The sequence below is a fragment of the Phycodurus eques genome, chromosome 7, assembly GCF_024500275.1.
Source record: "Phycodurus eques isolate BA_2022a chromosome 7, UOR_Pequ_1.1, whole genome shotgun sequence".
Lineage (NCBI taxonomy): Eukaryota > Metazoa > Chordata > Actinopteri > Syngnathiformes > Syngnathidae > Phycodurus > Phycodurus eques.
The window spans coordinates 21,547,875-21,566,096 of record NC_084531.1 but is presented as its reverse complement, the minus strand read 5'-3'; the positions used below and the strand labels follow the sequence as shown (position 1 = coordinate 21,566,096).

The 18,222-nt window shown below is 39.6% G+C and overlaps 1 protein-coding gene across 1 annotated transcript in view; it reads left to right on the top strand.

Annotated features, from left to right (window-relative positions):
• Positions 1-18,222, top strand: part of si (sucrase-isomaltase) — a 65,701-nt gene that overhangs the window by 34,174 nt on the left and 13,305 nt on the right. The window contains 20 exon segments of the mRNA XM_061681363.1: positions 1,222-1,346; positions 3,299-3,387; positions 3,814-3,863; positions 4,210-4,401; positions 6,406-6,555; positions 6,636-6,842; positions 7,181-7,335; positions 8,645-8,813; positions 9,528-9,624; positions 10,130-10,242; positions 10,564-10,689; positions 11,518-11,646; positions 11,816-11,929; positions 12,048-12,110; positions 13,102-13,218; positions 13,335-13,425; positions 13,519-13,657; positions 14,536-14,669; positions 15,429-15,463; positions 17,528-17,644. Coding sequence (XP_061537347.1) covers positions 1,222-1,346; positions 3,299-3,387; positions 3,814-3,863; positions 4,210-4,401; positions 6,406-6,555; positions 6,636-6,842; positions 7,181-7,335; positions 8,645-8,813; positions 9,528-9,624; positions 10,130-10,242; positions 10,564-10,689; positions 11,518-11,646; positions 11,816-11,929; positions 12,048-12,110; positions 13,102-13,218; positions 13,335-13,425; positions 13,519-13,657; positions 14,536-14,669; positions 15,429-15,463; positions 17,528-17,644 — 2,412 coding nt within the window.

Here is an 18,222-nt window from a genome sequence, read left to right as displayed (position 1 = left end):
CAGAGTATCACGTGGAAGTCTATGCATGAAGTTCTTTGTCTGGGACTTGGAGACAAGAGAGATAAGACAGAGCGAGACTGAAGACAAAGATAGAGTGGAGTCAGGGGCACAGACGAGAGTGGAGAGACCATCTTCCTTACGAAGAGATAAAAGAGGTGTTGAGTCCCTCTGGGATCTTATTTTGGACGTCACTGTGCCATTGTAAAGTAGTCGGTGATCAGATGGACGATTAGATTTTGTTTCTCATTGCTGGCCCCTTGTCCTGGTCGGTCCCTAGTGGTTATTTAGGTATGAGGATGAGGGGAAATAAGCGCGACTGATCTAGTGCAAGACGTACAGGACTAACAGATCAAATTACATTATGAAGTGAAAAGAGAAAGCCAGGATTTGAGGGGGTAAAGTGTAGAAATACAGACACATTGGGGGACAAAGCCTTAGGGACATTGTATTCATTGAACCACTGTACAATATGTATTTGTATTATTTCATTGCTGTTTTTTTTTTTTTTTCAATGCATGGAAAAATAGCAGAAACTATGAAACAGTACCATTCTATTTTTATCTTCATCTTATCTGTGTGCGGTGCAAAAGCACACCTTTGTTTAAATTATACAACAACAGAAGGTGTTATAAATTTTAAATATTTCCTTTAAAACATGGCCTACCAAACAGGTTAGCGGGCATCAATGTTAAAGGCACCTGTGGACCTTAAAACTGATTTACTTTCTTAATGTGCTCTACTGGCTGGATGAGTGGAATTACGGGGTTAAGGACAGTCGGAGAGAATTTTAAATTGCTTGTAGATGTGCTAACTCCAGCCTTCACACGCAGCCATAGCACCATACTACATAAAATAGTACACACCTTGATGGAAACACAGAGAACAGAAGAATTAGAGCATCACATGAGAGGATAAAAGGACCTACAGCAGATAGGACGGTGAATGAGATGAGATTGAGAGACGATCCTTTTAAATTGTTTCGGCTTGCTCGAAAAGTTCAGTCCTCAGGAGATCAGAAATGAAGTGTGCACTATCTAGGCCTCAGCAGCAATGAGCGAGTGAGCGAATCTGTGGAGGACTCTTCAAACGTTTTTTTTTTTTTAAACTGCAAGAAGGCTAGTTTTATATACAAAGCAAAGTAACCTATAGTGTACTGGTAGTATGGAAACTCAGCTCTGCATTAAGACAAGCTGTATGACGTATTATCATTTTACCAATCAGATGAAACCTTTGGCAGAGCGCAGACAAAAGATTGAGCTGAATCTACCTGGTGACAAACTTGGTTTACACATAAGAGGCGGCGCAGTTCTCCCCACGCAGAAACCTGCTGTCACCACAACATACAGGTACAGACTCACAGGAAAATGGGGTCCAATTATTAACAGCTATCTGATGATTTTGACTGAAGATTTCATCAGAGGGTAAAAAAAATCCATAGCTGGGAGAAGCCTCATCCATATCCCTGAGGTTGCCAACTTAGTTGAGAAACTCCATGGCCCATGGTATAGGTAGAGATTTCTAAGGCAATGGACATTTGTAATATGTTGGTTGTCACGCTAGACTGCATGACAAGGATCTATAATACTTGGGCAATTACACTATTTATTATACCTGATCTTTACCTGATCAGCCAGGAAAGCCCACTGAAGTTTGCTCATGTTTTATTGGTCTTTGAAATTTGTAGTAGGTGTATGACATGTCCCATGGAATGAGTAGTCAGTCGGTTGGCGGTGAGATGCTCTATGATGTCCAACTCTGAGAATACATGTAGCAACCCTGAAGAGCTTGTACAACAGGCAGCATATTTAGATAATCTAAGTTTGGGAATACCTGGAGGTCCCCAAGGAGGAGCAAGAGTCCACTGCTGGGGAGAAGGGGCTCTGGCTTGCAATAATCAGCCGGTTCCCTTGGTGACCATTGCATAAGCTGCTTAAAAATACTTGATTATTGGCGCCTCAAATGGGAAAAATGTGATGCATACATTATACTGAATATATTAACAACATGGACTTTTAATCAATTCTTAATCATCCAAAGGCTTGGCAAGACCACTTAGTTCTCCCTGAATCATAATTACTCATCATACTAGATATCATATGTACAAGCCCATTTACAATGAAGTTGGGACGTTGTGTTAAACATAAATAAAAACGAAATACAATGATTTGCAAATCATGTTCGACCTATATTTAATTGAATACACTACAATTGTATATATAAATACACTTAATTGAATACACTACACTACTATTTAATGTTCAAACTAATAAACTTTATTGTTTTTAGCAAATAATCATTCACTTAGAATTCCCCAAAAAGCTGGGACAGGGTCATGTTTACCACTGTGTTGCATCACCTTTTCTTTTAACAACATTCAATAAACGTTTGGGAACTGAGGACATTAATTGTTGAAGCTTTGTAGGTGGAATTCTTGCCAATTCTTGTTTGATGTACAGCTTCAGCTGTTCAACAGTCCGGGGTCTCTGTTGTCGTATTTTACGCTTCATAATACGCCACACATTTTCAATGGGAGACAGGTCTGGACTGCAAGCAGGCCAGTCCAGTACCCGCACTCTTTTACTACGAAGCCACGCTGTTGTAACACGTGCAGAATGTGGGTTGGCATTGTCTTGCTGAAATAAGCAGGGGCGTCCATGAAAAAGATGTTGCTTGGATGGCAGCAGACATTTCTCCAAAACCTGTATGTACCTTTCAGCATTAATGGTGCCTTCACAGATGTGTAAGTAACCCATGCCCTTGGCACTAACAGAGCCCCATACCATCACAGATGCTGGCTTTTGAACTTTGCGTCCATAACAGTCCGGATGGTTCTTTTCCTCTTTGGCCCGGAGGACACAACGTCCGTAGATGATGAGATCCCTAAATTCCTTGCAATTCTGCATTGAGGAACATTGTCCTTAAACTGTTCGACTATTTTCTCACGCACTTCTTCACAAAGAGGTGAACCTCACCCCATCTTTGCTTGTGAATGACAATTCAGGGAAGCTCGTTTTCTACCCAATCATGGCACCCACCTGTTCCCAATTAGCCTGTTCACCTGTGGGCTGTTCCAAACAGGTGTTTGATGAGCATTGAGTATGAGTATTCTGTTTTTATTTATGTTTAACACAAAGTCCCAACTTCATTGGAATTGGGGTTGTAGTAATGTTAACAACAAAACATGTAAATATCTCAAAATGTCTTCTATTTTCAGCTACGAGAGATGTAATGGCCAGACATCCCAATAATATTCAGTAATGTATGTGAAAGTTATTTCTGTCTTTATTTTGATCTATAGTCGACGCAATCCCATGGGTTTGATCATTGCTCTTGATGACCAAGCCCAGGCTTCAGGGGAACTGTTTTGGGATGATGGAGATTCCCGAGGTAATGTTTCTCAAATAGTGTTTACGTTGGTCCAAATATAAGTACAGCAAGCCACTAAATGTTACTTCACTATTTTGCAGGCTTTTTTTTTGGTCAGTTTTAAGCACTTTTTTTGATCGATTAATTAGTACTTGAACTGTATTTAAGCCCAATAGTAGTTGAGAAATCCCAAATCTTACAATATGAATTAAAAGGATAATGTAATGTGTACTAATATAAAGGACAACGACTATTTCAGTTGCACTTTTATTGATACATGTAGCTTTTCCATTAAAGATGTGCAACTTCAACTGAAAATGCTCAAACTGTTTGAACATTCTGCTCACACAGATAAACAAATGAAGGTCAGTCACTCAGTGTGAAAGAACACTGTCTATATCAAATCTATGTGACAAATTCCAACATCTGTTCTCTTTTTTTCCACAGAGACTCTCAAAACAGGCAAATACATCCACTACAAATTCACTGTTATCTATGTAAGTCTCCCTCGCACACCTGTTTTTTTGTAAATCCAGCCCTTACTCTCTATCTGATCTGGGCTCAACTTTAAAGTTTAAAACCAGCATAGACCTTTCTGGTACAAAAAATGTCTCATGACTGATCATACTCTGCTCAAGTTTTGTTTGATATAATATATACAGTACAATATGCTTTACTCCCCCAGGAAAGATATGAAGGATGTCAAATTTCCTGGCATGAAAGCAAAATTAAAAGCCCGAGTTAGTTATTACAGTGGGAATTTTATCACATTAGAAAATTGAAGCATAATGGCTGGAGGACTTGGATTTAGATCAAGCTTACTCTGCCTTCTCTGCTTCACAGGGCGTGCTGACCATGCAGGTGACGCATGATGACTACAGGGATCCCAACAACCTACATTTTGAGGACATCAAAATCTTAGGGGTTCCCCACCCTCCTATGTCTGTTTATGTGACACACGTGGGCTCTGGATCACTTGGAAACTCTACTACCAAGCTTCCAGATTCCAAAATACAGTATGATGCTGCCAAGGAGGTACTGTTTCATTCATATTCATCCTCATTCACACGCTTGTATATTATATTATTAACGCTAATAAAGCTGCTTCTTTATTTCTTTATTTGCTCTCAAGCAGCCGTGGGAGGCTGGTGAATGTTGTTGGGTACATTCTGAAGATCATGTCAGAGCTAAATTAAAGCAACAACATAGGACTAGTAGGCAAATAATGTACATTTACAAATATAAGAAAAAAGGCTTCTAGTACTGAATTCTACACTTATGAAGGTACTAATGTCAAGTATTTATTACAATATTTGTGAAGGCAATATTTGACAGAGTTTTTACTTATTAGTTACTTTTTATTAACATTCATATTTTATTAATCCAATGTTTGTTAGTAATTCTTACAAAAAATACAAAGATATAAAAAAAAGCATCTCTGAATATATTTATGTTAGACTGATGCAGGACAGATGCAAGGTGAATGAGTTACATTTTCACTGTTCAATTTCAAGGTCAGCCACTAAGTGTGAGAAATGGTAACAATTTACAGTGGGTGGGTGTTTGTATATAAAAAGAGACAGGAAAAAAATTACAACGCTTGCATGTGCGCTCAGGGTTATGCGTTAAAAGCCCACAAGAGAAGAGTCTATAAAATGAGAAAACATCCAGTTAATAAATTTTGTAGCTAATTTCACCATACAGAAAACTGTTCTGTCATGCGTAATCATGCTCAAGGTTTTTCTGGTCAAACACAGAATGATATATTAATCAAATTTTACACCGTCATTTCCTGGAAATGAAGGACAAAAGATCTCTAAACTCTATATTTTCAAGCACAAAACTCTTAATATTTATTATCTGTTATTCCCACACATTCAAAACCTTACCTATTTCCCAGCTGAACTTCTTTTGCACTTGCATGGTCCCCATCAAATATTTGACTCCGTATAATAACAAAATATGACTTCAAAAGAGAAGGACACATTTGATGAACATCCTTAATGTCTACCAAACAGATGAAGAAGCTTTAGGGTGGTACTGTGACTGCAGAGCTCCCCCAAGATTTGCTGTGACTCATAGTTCCCCATAGAGGCTGTTGAAGCAGCTTTGGAAATTAACAGATGTGTCTTAATTGGGAGCACAAACAACATCAAGCACATCAGTTAGTCAGTCTCAAAGAGGTCTGTCTGATTTGCCATGCAGGAGGATTGGCTTTTTCGCCCTCGACATTGGTTCTCAGTGGTGTTTTATTGAATATGAAACAAAAGAAATGTGGTACACCAACCCCTGAGGTAGGCTGGATAACGGGAAAACTTCAATTTTCACTTTAACTGTCTGATGTGGTTTTTAAGGTAAAGTGATCTGTCCAGTTAATGTGTTGGTCAGTAGAATTCAAAGGGTTGGATCATGACTGTTCGGTAATATGCCAGCATGACCACTAGGTTGTTTGAATGAAAAACATTAGGCTGACGTCAAAGCCCACAGGAACAGGAAGTCACACACATGAAGAAATTAGTCCTAAAACCATTATAATGGCACATTGTTATTCAGAGTCTGTAAAGGTTGAATCATTATTAAGAGTGTTTCGTACAGCTCCTCGGTATTAAAAATGAAATAAAAAAGTCATTATAAATGTAATCTATTTTTAGAATTAATTATCAAAATAAAATATATAGCACAATCTGTTGAATCGGTGCTCCCCCTTCCCCTCATGGAAATTTGCTACTGTTTGTCATTAAGAAACTGCTTAAGAAAACCTGACACATATTTTTATAAAGCGCCTCCTAAATCAAAATATATACATATACAGTGCTTATAAAAAAATATGTTTTAAGAACCATTGATACATGAAGCCCAATCTTTCTTCACTGTCATAATGGCATCTTTTGCCATCATCCATTGCGGGAATACTGGACCCTATACCATGTCACTGTGATTCAAAGGCAGACTGCACTGTGGATTTGTTGCTATTCAATTGCAGGACAGATTATGACAACTTTTCGCACATAACCACTTGCAGTTCCCACTCAAATGCAGGTTCTGTTCTTACAACGCCTGTCTTTAACTCTGGGGGAGACATATGTTGTGCGTTGGGAGGTGGTGCAAGAGGAGTACCAACGCTTTGACTGCCACCCCGAGGAGCATGTAGATGAGGCAAAGTGCAAGGCTCGAGGCTGCATCTGGAAGGTGAGGGAAAATGTCATTTCAAATCTCAATTTTCCATTCTTAGTCTAAAATCTGCTCATTTCTTCCAACATCCTATTCAGCAAAGCAACATTGAACGTGTTCCCTGGTGCTTCTATCCCAAAGACCATGGATACATTGTCAGACAAAATGAACAGACCCACTCTGGCATTTGGCTCTTGCTCAATCGGAACAAAAGGTACCAGAGCAGCGGCCGCTCTGAGTCACCTGACATTGACAACCTCTATGTTCAGATCACCTTCCACAGCAGTACCATGCTGCAATTCAAGGTTTGTTTGTCCATGCGCCATGTCACCTAAAGTATTTTACCATTGTGAAGTATAAGTCAACACAGCCTAGTGAAATGACTAGGTATGTGGTGTGGTATGGTATGTATGCTTTTATTGTCAGTCCATTCCTCAATATGTGTGGAATATATAGAGGGCCGAATTCTTTCTCAAGGACCATCAGAATACTATAGTATTAACTAGGGATGAACTAGAACAGGCCCTCTTGTCCCAGTATTTTCGTTCATATGGTCTATCAATTGCCCTGTACTGAATAATTTTATTTCCACCAGCACTACCATCATGTGTGTTCACCACATAAAGTATGCCCTTCTGTCCAGATCTGGGACCCAGCCACAGTTCGTTATGAGGTTCCAGTTCCTCTGTCTCTCCCGCCTGTTCCTGAGACTAATGAGGACAAACGGCTTTACGAGGTCCTTTATAAAAGTAATCCATTTGGCATCAAGGTCATACGAAAAAGCACAGGGACCAAGATGTGAGTGCAAGTGTTAAAGAAAAGCAGAACTGTTTTATTCTTTTCTGGTCAATGCACTAGGTTGGATGTTATCGACTACTGTATGTTAAAAATGATACTGCTTTGCATTTTTGTGCATTAGCAATACATTATTTTGATGCAGATAAGATACAGTATTACAGTTAGTAGAATGAATAGATTGAACACTGTGTGTCATTTGAAATTTTTTTTGCTGCATGCATTTACTGGCAACAAAATAAAGTGTATTTGTACATTTTAATTATATCCAATATAGACATCCACATAAAGATATGCCTTTACAAAGATGCTTATGGTCAGTTTTGATTGAAACTATCAATGGTTACAGTTTACCACTTTATCATTGCAGTGGTATAGAACTCCACCCGATCATATTAGGAGCTGTTTGTAATATTTCGTCCTTCTTGTGTCGTTATCGCCTCTCATTATGATGCACTGAAGTTCCACACCTCTCCAAACTACACCCACAATAATAAACATACTGTGTAGGTTCAGTTGTATCTAAGACACAAAAGCTCATTTAGTAAAGGTAGAAAAATAGACAAAACACAGTAAATACATTTTATGCTGTCCTAGCTAGATAAATGACCCGATGTGCGATTGATTTATTTTTAAATTTATTTTTTTTTAATCAATATTACCTCTCCTTGAGTTTAACATGAAATTAGTTGCTGAGGTTAATTGCTTTCAGTAACAACAAACATTTACAAGGACATATAAGAACATTGGACATCCATTAAATTACTTCTTTTGGCAATATCTGCACATGTAAACAGTTAAAGTATGATGAAAACTTATTATGAAAATTATTGAATTACACAGCCAACTCTACATATGAGATCCATCCATCTATTTACTATTCCACTTATCCTGTTCAGGGTTGTTCGGGAGAAATGCAGACTGTCCGCCAATCAATCACAGGGCGCATACAGTTTAGAGACAGACAATCATTCACACTGTCACCGAGTGGGATACGAACACACAAAGTCAGCATCAGTGACCGCATATGAGATTATGCAAAAAAAAAGTGTCAGGGGCAGTAGCTCACAGCTAAGAACAATATTACATGAAATGAGATTTACAGACCTCAAAAAAATTATTGCACCTCATGTGCATATTTTGACACTTCTCTGAGCAAGGTTGGTTATTTTCTGTCAGTTTAAATGTTGCTAAATATTATATCTGAAAATATGACAGTATTTCCTTGGAGGTAAAATATTGTGATGTTAATAACTGCCTTTAACAATAATCCTCTTTGATTTATTTAAAGCCTATGTCACTTCTTCCTCAGTTGGGACTCATCAGTGCCAGGATTTACCTTCTCAGACATGTTCATTCAAGTATCAACACTTTTGTCATCTGAGTACGTCTACGGCTTTGGCGAGACTGAACATTTAACATACAAACATGACTTGAACTATCACACCTGGGGAATGTTCTCCAAAGACCAACCTCCTGGAGTAAGTATCTTACTGAAAGAAAACAAGCATACACATGCTGAAAGTAAAGTTTGGTTTATTTGCTTATTTATAGATGCTTAATTTTAAGCGTCTCTTCTAGATGTAAAATAAAATGGAACATATTTTGGGGTTGTTGAGAAGATGTGTTTTATTAACTTAATCCGATGAAGTGTTCCAGATGGTTAGTGCAAATGAAAAGTATTTTTTCCTGCATCATTTCTAACTCAAGATTGCACACCCAAACAACACCATATGATGCCAACGGATGTTGCTGTGCCAACACAAGTACCTTAACATTGATTGTAAAAATGATAATACTACAACAACCCCAACCCGCAGACACACCCACACAAACACATGCCCACCCTACACGAACAAAATTTTTTAACAGCTTCTAAGGTACCAGTAGAGTAGGAGGCTGATGAAGTCTGACATACCCGTGAGCTTTTGTCATATATGTTGACATCTCAAAGTGGCAGATTTCCTTTTCTCCAGCACATCACTGTGTCCCCCATTGCCCAGTCAGTTTGCATATTTTCATTGTAATTCATAGTTCAATTGGGTATGCAACTCTCAAAGTTACGCACTTTACAATGCGCACTGCTTTCCCCATAACTAAAAACTAAAATAAAAAAAGACTCTTGTACAGCATACAAACAATGTAGCAACGAAAAAAAAAAGTCAGTAATTTGACTTGTGTTCTCTTTGTTACAGTACAAGATGAACTGCTATGGGGTCCACCCATTCTATATGGGACTCGAGACCACTAGTGATGCTCATGGTGTTTTGCTGCTAAACAGCAATGCAATGGGTGAGAGGAAATCAAAACCTGAACGTGCGTGTGCACGTGCGCGCACACACACACCTACACGCGCGCACACACACACACACACACACACACACTTGATAAAACACATGATGTCGGCATAAGCCTTGACATGGAGGCAGTGGGCATTTACTGAAGCTATTAATATTTATGTAATGTTTTATCATGCATGAAAGGAAGCCATCTAAAAGCTCAATGCAACTCAACTCGAACTCCGGTTTCCTCCCACATCCCAGAAACATGCGTGGTAGGTTGATTGAAGACTCTAAATTGCCCGTAAGTGTGAATGTGTGCGCGAATGGTTGTTTGTTTGTATGTGCCCTGCGATTGGCTGGGGACCAGTTCGGGGTGTACCCCGCCTCTCGCCTCGAAGATAGCTGGGATAGGCTCCAGTATGCCTGCGACCCTTGTGAGGATAAAGCGGTACAGACAATGGATGGATGGATGGATGTTAAAATAAACCATAAAATCTCATATTTTCTGCACACAGATGTGACTTTTCAGCCTACACCAGCATTAACCTACCGAACTGTGGGAGGCATCCTGGATTTCTACATGGTCCTGGGACCTACACCTGAGATGGTGGTGCAGGAGTACACTGCTGTAAGTCTTCTTAGTTTTCTGATTTGTTTGTGTTACGTGTGTATGTGAGACTAACATTTTAAATTGTGTTTGCGAGCCTGTTTGTGCGTGTGTGTGTGTGTGTGCGTGTGTGTGAGTGTTGTGTCTGGCCCTGGGCCTCTGTTGATGGACTGCAGCAGCTGGGAGTTTTTCACTTCATTGCGCTCTCTCATTTGGACAGTCTAAACACACACGCACATGCACACGCATATCCACACACACTCACACACACACATTTTTCTGAAATAACTTTTTTCTCTGCTGAAGTGTTTTGACTTCCTCGTTTGTTTTTTATCTTAATAGCTGATTGGAAGACCTGTTCTACCTGCTTATTGGTCCCTTGGATTTCAGCTCTGTCGCTATGGTTATGCTAATGACCAAGAGATAGCAGATCTATACAAGCAAATGAGGGAAGCAAATATCCCCTATGTAAGTTCCCTAAGATCCATGCACAATTATATACAGTATATATACAACTCCAAATCCAATGAAGTTGGGACATTGTGTTAAACAAATAAAAACAGAATACAGTGATTTGCAAATCATGTTCGACCTATATTTAATTGAATACACGACAAAGACGGAAAGTTTTTGGAACGTGTTGCAGCCATAAAATTCTAAGTTAATAATTATTTGCTATAAAACAATAAAGTTTATCAGTTTGAACATTAAATATCTTGTCTTTGTAGTGAATTCAATTAAATATAGGTCGAACATGATTTGCAAATAATTGTATTCTGTTTTTATTTATGTTTAACACAACGTCCCAACTCCATTGGAATTGGGGTTGTATATATATATATTGTATACAAACACACACACGCACGCACACACACACACCTACACACACACACACACACACACACACACACACACACATTAAGTCGACCCCAAGAAATAGGGACTGAGCCTGGCCGCGAATAATTGATGCCCCCTAAAAGTGATATCGTTTGTGATAGTTAAAATTGCTTACATTTGGAATTTAAACCATAAATACAACACAAACTATGATCCCGTAGGCTAATACTAAATTATGAAACAGAAAATGCAACAGAGCAGGATTCTGTTGTTGTTATATATTCAACCTGATCATAATATATTCAACCTGATCATAAAGTGGTCCACAGATTAATTCATAAAGTTCTAATTAGCCAAAGTTGACAACATGATGGGGCTTTTGAAAAGATAGTTGAATCTTTGCAAAAGGATAATCATATTACGATGTTTGTTTATTTGTTTTCTAACTGGAATCTACAGGACGTTCAGTATGCAGACATTGATTACATGGATCGGCAGCTTGACTTTGTCCTGGACCCAGACTTTTCTGGACTACCCACCCTGGTTGATAACATGAGAAAAGAGGGCATGAGGTTCATCTTCATTCTGGTAATCAACAAGTTTGAAATTCTGCATAACACAGACACACAGACTAATGGCAAACATATAAAACGATGTGAGAAATTAATTACGTTGCCTTTGTATTTTGCACATTTTGTTCAAAAAATGGCACTGTTGCTTTTTGGGACTATAACCTCTTGCCTTTTTTTACTCCTAGGACCCAGCCATTTCAGGCAATGAGTCTCATTATTCTGCCTATGACTGGGGTAAGGCAGCGGATGTCTTCATTAAATGGCCCAAAAAACTCAGTGAAGACATTGTGTGGGGGAAGGTAAGGTGGCCTGAATAGCCATACAGAAATGAAATACAAACATACTATTTTCTACATACAGTATGTACTCTGTGTACGGTTTGTATGTTTTCTTGGCATCGCATTCATTGCCTTGCAGGTTTGGCCAGATTACCCGAATGTCACAGTAAATGAGTCTCTGGAGTGGGACACCCAAGTAAAGGTATGGTAAAAAATTATTTATAAACATTTCAGATATTGTATAGTTCATCCAAAATCGAACACAATCCACAATGTCCCTGGTTGACTTGAAAGTTGTTGTCATTTCCAAACATGTTTTCCAATAGGAAATAGTGTAAAGTGAATTAATATATTCATCAAACTTGATCAATACTGGCAATGTTTTAAGTAAACATCATAACATTCTTGCCTGTCATACAGAACAGGTGCATCGAAACTGTTCTGTGTGAACAGACCACAGAGTGTATAGTATCTAATTCCAATTATTTATAAGTAATTTCAAGTTTAGTTTCATTTACACCAAATAACTACAAGTACAACTACATATAATGAGTAACATAATGTCATTGCTTTCCTTTCATTGAAAATACAATACTTGCTGATCTGATTCTAACTTGTTTTGTCTAACATCTCTTACAGCACATACTGTGGAATACATGGCAACACATATTCAGTTGATGTTTAATGAATTCTGTGACTCATATTTCACTAAGCCGCCTTCAATTGCAAAGTTACATTTCTGCTTCTATGGCCCTCAAGACACTTTTCCTCTTTGCCATCACTGCTACCCTTATGCGGTGACATCACACAAAAATGTAAATAAAAAAATCAAAACACCTGTGGATTTAATCCTTTAGATCAAGGTGTCAAACGTAAGGCCCGGGGGCCAAATCTGGCCCGCCAACTCATTTTATGTGGCCCGCGAAAGCAAATCATCTGTGTCAACTTCCAAAGATGATTCTTGCTCAAATTCTCATATATAATAAATAGTATTGTTGAGCTAATGCAAGCAAATCCTGGTTGAACCCAAATCGTTGAACTTTTTGGAGTTTTCGTCTGTGGAGGTTCCATTGTATTCTAGGTATGAGCACATAGCATCGTGTAGAGAAAAGGTGCTTATTTCAACAAGTTAAAATGAGGCAATAAAACTTAGCTAATTTTCAGCACTTCATCACTTCATCACGTCTTTGCAGCTCTACAGGGCTTACACTGCCTTCCCTGACTTCTTCCGTAATGAGACAGCAAAGTGGTGGCATCAAGAAATCAAGGATTTCTATCAGACTACTATGAAATTTGATGGCCTCTGGATTGTGAGTGACCCGAAAGATAACATAGTGATAAACTTACCTTGTTTTTATGCTGCCTAATTATGTCAGATTTTCTTTTGGATTTTTATGCTCAAATGTCTCTTCGTCCTTATCTGTAGGACATGAATGAGCCTGCCAGTTTTGTGCACGGTACAGTAGGGGGGAAGTGCCTTGGTAACCCGCTGCTTGAGAAGCCTCCATATATGCCATGTAGGACTGCACCACAGCATATGTTATGCTTCTTATCCCGACATTTCGTTGAACCCTCACTCTGCTTGTGTTTTTGTGTCTTTGTCCAAATAGCATTGGAATCCAAACATCTTGGCTTAAATCACAAAACTCTGTGTATGAACAGCGAACAGATACTCAGTGATGGAACGGCAGTCAGACACTACGATGTCCACAGCATCTATGGCTGGTCTCACACGAAGCCTACTTATGAGTGAGACATTTCATATGATTCTGTCAGAGTTAAGCTGTGTGTTACATCACAAATAGACTCTTAATAGTGCATGAATGCACATTGTATGAAGAAAAAAAATATAGTAGCGAAACATTAGATCTTTAAATGGGCTATGGCAGAATATGTTTGCACTTATAATCATATACATTTGTGGATATTGTGGATACAAATGCAAACAAAACAGTAGTTGAATGATTAACTCCTGAGAGAAGATACAAATAAATAAAACTATATTCTCCACCAAGTGGTGTTGTTCAGTTCTGGGTGTATAAGCAGTACGGCAATAGTAACGTCAGACACGTCAGGGAAAGATATGTGGAAGAAGCGTGCGAAAGCAAAGAGAACACATTGTGTTTTAGGCATCCAAGACTAGAACACAGCTAGACTGACATTGTGGAAACATGAAGATGAAGAGCAGAACTTTGAGTTAGTTTATTGGAGAGGACAAACAAGTGCACTGATAACAAGCCATTCTAAAAGAAGTACTATGGACAACAGAGTGCGAGTCCTCCACATACACCTATATTCCAACGGATATTAATTTTGACTACAGTTATATGTGAAGCGTCATAGATGAGATACCGTATAATTTCACAAAGAGAACCAATCCTTAAAAGTTTTAGTCTAAAAAAAAACGGCATAATGAATGGAAAGAATGTGGTTAGACTTGGATATGGAGGGCATGACTGAGAGAGTTAAAAATTTCCATTAAAATGTGTTGGGCTTTAATTTTCACGTTTCCATCAGTGGAATGCGCCCTTTGGCAGTGTCGTGCTTCACACAACAGATTTACTTTAGGATTATGTTTTTTGTATACATAACTACATAAATGTAATCTTTCTGTCTCCTTTATACAGTGCCTTGCAGAAAGTGACTGGTAGACGAGGAATAGTGGTGACCAGGTCAACTTACCCCTCTAGTGGAAAATGGGCTGGACACTGGCTGGGTGACAACAACGCCAGCTGGGACCAATTATATAAATCCATCATAGGTATGTACAAACACTTGCAATAATCAGACCATTATGAACCCATGATGAACATATTTGGCTCCAACATCATAGGGTTGCACACCATTAAAGGCCTTTTCACAATACACTTGCTCAGTGTGAAAGGCCCCCGCGTCATAGCGCAACATCGACGGCAATGGGTGTGAAGCCATCCCATATTTGGAAATGCTGACATAGCAGCCAACCAGGAAATAAACAGAAAGGTTTTTCCCGCTGAAGTAGACCGCACCTGGGCAAGATGTCGCTGTCTTTTACACAAATGAAAGCCCCGGCGTTGCTCATTTTAAGGAGGAGGTGGAGACGAGCGCCAGGAAAAAAAAAGGGTATGGGTTTATCCCATTGTAATGGCTCGTCAGAACCTGTTCGTGAGCTACAATTTTACCAAGACCGCTTTGAGGTATATTTGAGGCAGAGAAGAGATTTTGTGAATAAATGGTAAATGGACTGCACTTATATAGAGCTTTATGTACACCATCACAGTGCCCAAAGTGCTTTACAAAGCCTCACATTCACCCATTCACACACACATTCATACACCAATGCATGACGTCACCGCGTCAACGCGCCAGAAGAGAACAAGTACCTAGCCGATGACGCTCGGCGTCACTTCAAAATGCACTGATGCCTCCGCAGCAGACACACAATGAACGATTTGCCAAGTGCAGTGTGAAAAGGCCTTTACCCTTTGTGAGAAAATGTACCTTTACTGGAGAAGTCACTTAAGATTTTCCTATCTCACAGGCATGATGGAGTTCAGTCTGTTTGGCATCCCTTATGTAAGTATCATCATCCATCCATCCATCCATTTTCTGAGCCGCTCATCCTCACAAGGGTCGCGGAAGTGCTATCCCAGCTATCATCGGGCAGGAGGCGGGGTACACCCTGAACTGGTTACCAGCCAATCACAGGGCACATAGAAACAAACAACCATTCGCACTCAGATTCACACCTACGGGCAATTTAGAGTCTTCAATTAACCTACCATGCATGTTTTTGGGATGTGGGAGGAAACCGGAGTGCCCGGAGAAAACCCACGCAGGCATGGGGAGAACCTATAAACTCCACACAGGCGGGGCCGGGGATTGCACCCCGGTCCTCAGAACTGTGAGGCAGACGCTCTAACCTGCCGTCCACCGTGCCGCGGTATCATCATCTGATCCTTTTTTAAAAACATTTTTATTATTATTTATATTTTTTTGTAAGCCATAATCTTATTGATGTGACCTTGTGTGCTATAAGTAGATTACATGGCCCCAGTGATGTTATTTCATTTTGTTGGACACTTTGATCAAAGGACATCTTGTACAGCATGTTATTACCGCAGGAGGCTGGGATCTTAATGCTGTCAGTCAACATAAAAAAAAAATAGGTCAATTCTTAAACCAATTATTCTTCTATACTGTATTTAATCTTTGGACAGATAAGGTCAACTCTGTTTTAGAGGGGAAAAAAGCCTTTATTCGTTCCCCCCAAAAAATAAATTTCCACAAGCAGGCTGCTACAGACAAAATTTAAGGGAGACATACAGTATGTCCAATTGTGTGTCGATGTGTGTGGGGGGGGGTACGATTCGGCTCGTGTTCTACCACAGAGGCCCGTGCGTTCCTTCCCTCACATTGTGATCAAGATCTGACATGTTTTTCACTTTTTGTCAAGGGCTTTTATGGATGAAATATAGATGCCGGGAAGCTTTGGAGCGAATTTGTGACCAAGTCCGACTCGAGTGAAGCGCCCCTGCAGCGCTTTACATACCTTCCAGAGTCGGCGTCAGAGCATATCTAACCGGGGACCAGTAGTTCGGGGGGCACATTTGTCGGTTCAATACATTTTTGACAACAACTAATTCAATAATCCATCTCTTGTACTAAAACATGCAAAAATGACCATCATTCACATACAAACTGCACAGTACAGTCGCATTGCCACAAATTTGCAGGTCACACATCTTACACACAACCAATAAACATTATGAACAGGTACACCACGGCATGCATTGTAAGGTATAATAAATACATGGTTTAGCTTTAGAAGACCCTCCCAGACCTCGTGTGCAGTGTCAGACCATAGCAGAATGCGCTGGGTCCATAAGCACCGTGCTTGAACATGACGAAACGGGTACCATATACTTTAGCTTGCCAAAACAGAATCAAATTTGCACCAAATGTGGCAGAACATGAACATTTTTTAAAGGACCGTATGATGGCAGGGAAATACATACAGTATGCTTCCAATCCCACTACAGTTCTCCTCAAAGTTTTCTCAAGCCCTATTAGATACTGACAGATTTTGTTGCATTCACCCCATTTTACTACTGCTGATGAGGTTTCTCATCTGCACCGTGACTGTTGTGGCAAAAATTTGACAGTTTAAAACTGTGCCCATCTCTAGCATTGTCTCACTTCCATCCAGTTTTGTCTGAAACTGGGCTTCATGGCTTCCAGGCGCATAGTTTAAATGGCATGTATTTGGAATGTGGGAGGAAGCCAGAGCAAATCCACCCACCCAAAGGGAGAACAATGCAAGAACACACTCATTTGTGAGGCAGACATGCTCACCATAAGCTCACCGTGCTGCCACCCCCCACCAATCAGTCCTAAATGGTATACTACAGTATGGCACCGTGCCCAATCATGACAAACAGAGCTTGGACCATGATTTGGATTTGTGATTTGGATCCAAAATTATAACTCAATTAATGCTGTGAGAAAAGATAATGCTGCTGATGAAGCATTGGATCTCATACAGTTCTCAAATAGTCCAGATATTTATTTACTTATGCTGAATATTACTTGCAATTATTCTGTTTTCTTGTCTTTTCTTTCATTGGAACTCTCTTTCAGACTGGGGCAGACATATGCGGGTTCTTTAATACAGCCAAGTATGAGATGTGTCTTCGCTGGATGCAACTGGGTGCCTTCTATCCATACTCACGTAACCATAACGGCAAGGGCAACCCGGTGAGTAAACTCCCTGGAGAATGATTAAAGCTTAGCTTGCCATGACAGACTACTAGTGCAAGGATTCAATGTTCACTTATAACCCACTTAGCAGAATAAGTAAGATAGGACTGTATTAACAGCCTATAAATTAGAATTGGCCAATGCGGACTTGTATCAGATGAAACCAGATTCTCGTGGAGCCAGGTATAAGAGAAACAATAATGACAAACTGTAAACAGAATCTAAACAAAAGCTTTCCAAATCATTTGAATTAAATTAGAAGCAACTGAATAAACCAAGACAATTGCTGAAATATGTAAATACAAAGAAATACATATTAAATGTTAAAATCAAACATTTACAAAGCTCCACACTTTTCCATTGATAGCAACGTTTTGGGAGTGTGGGGTGGGGGGGATAAAGCATGGGCTTTTCGGCAATTGGGCTTTCACTTGAAGAGCGCTTTTCTACCTTCAAGCTCCTCAAAGCGCTTTCCCACTTTTTTCGTTCACCAACTGATGACGCAGCGTCAGGAGCAACTGGGGGCTTGGTATCTTGCACAAAGACACTTGGACATGGTCACAGGGGCCAAGGAT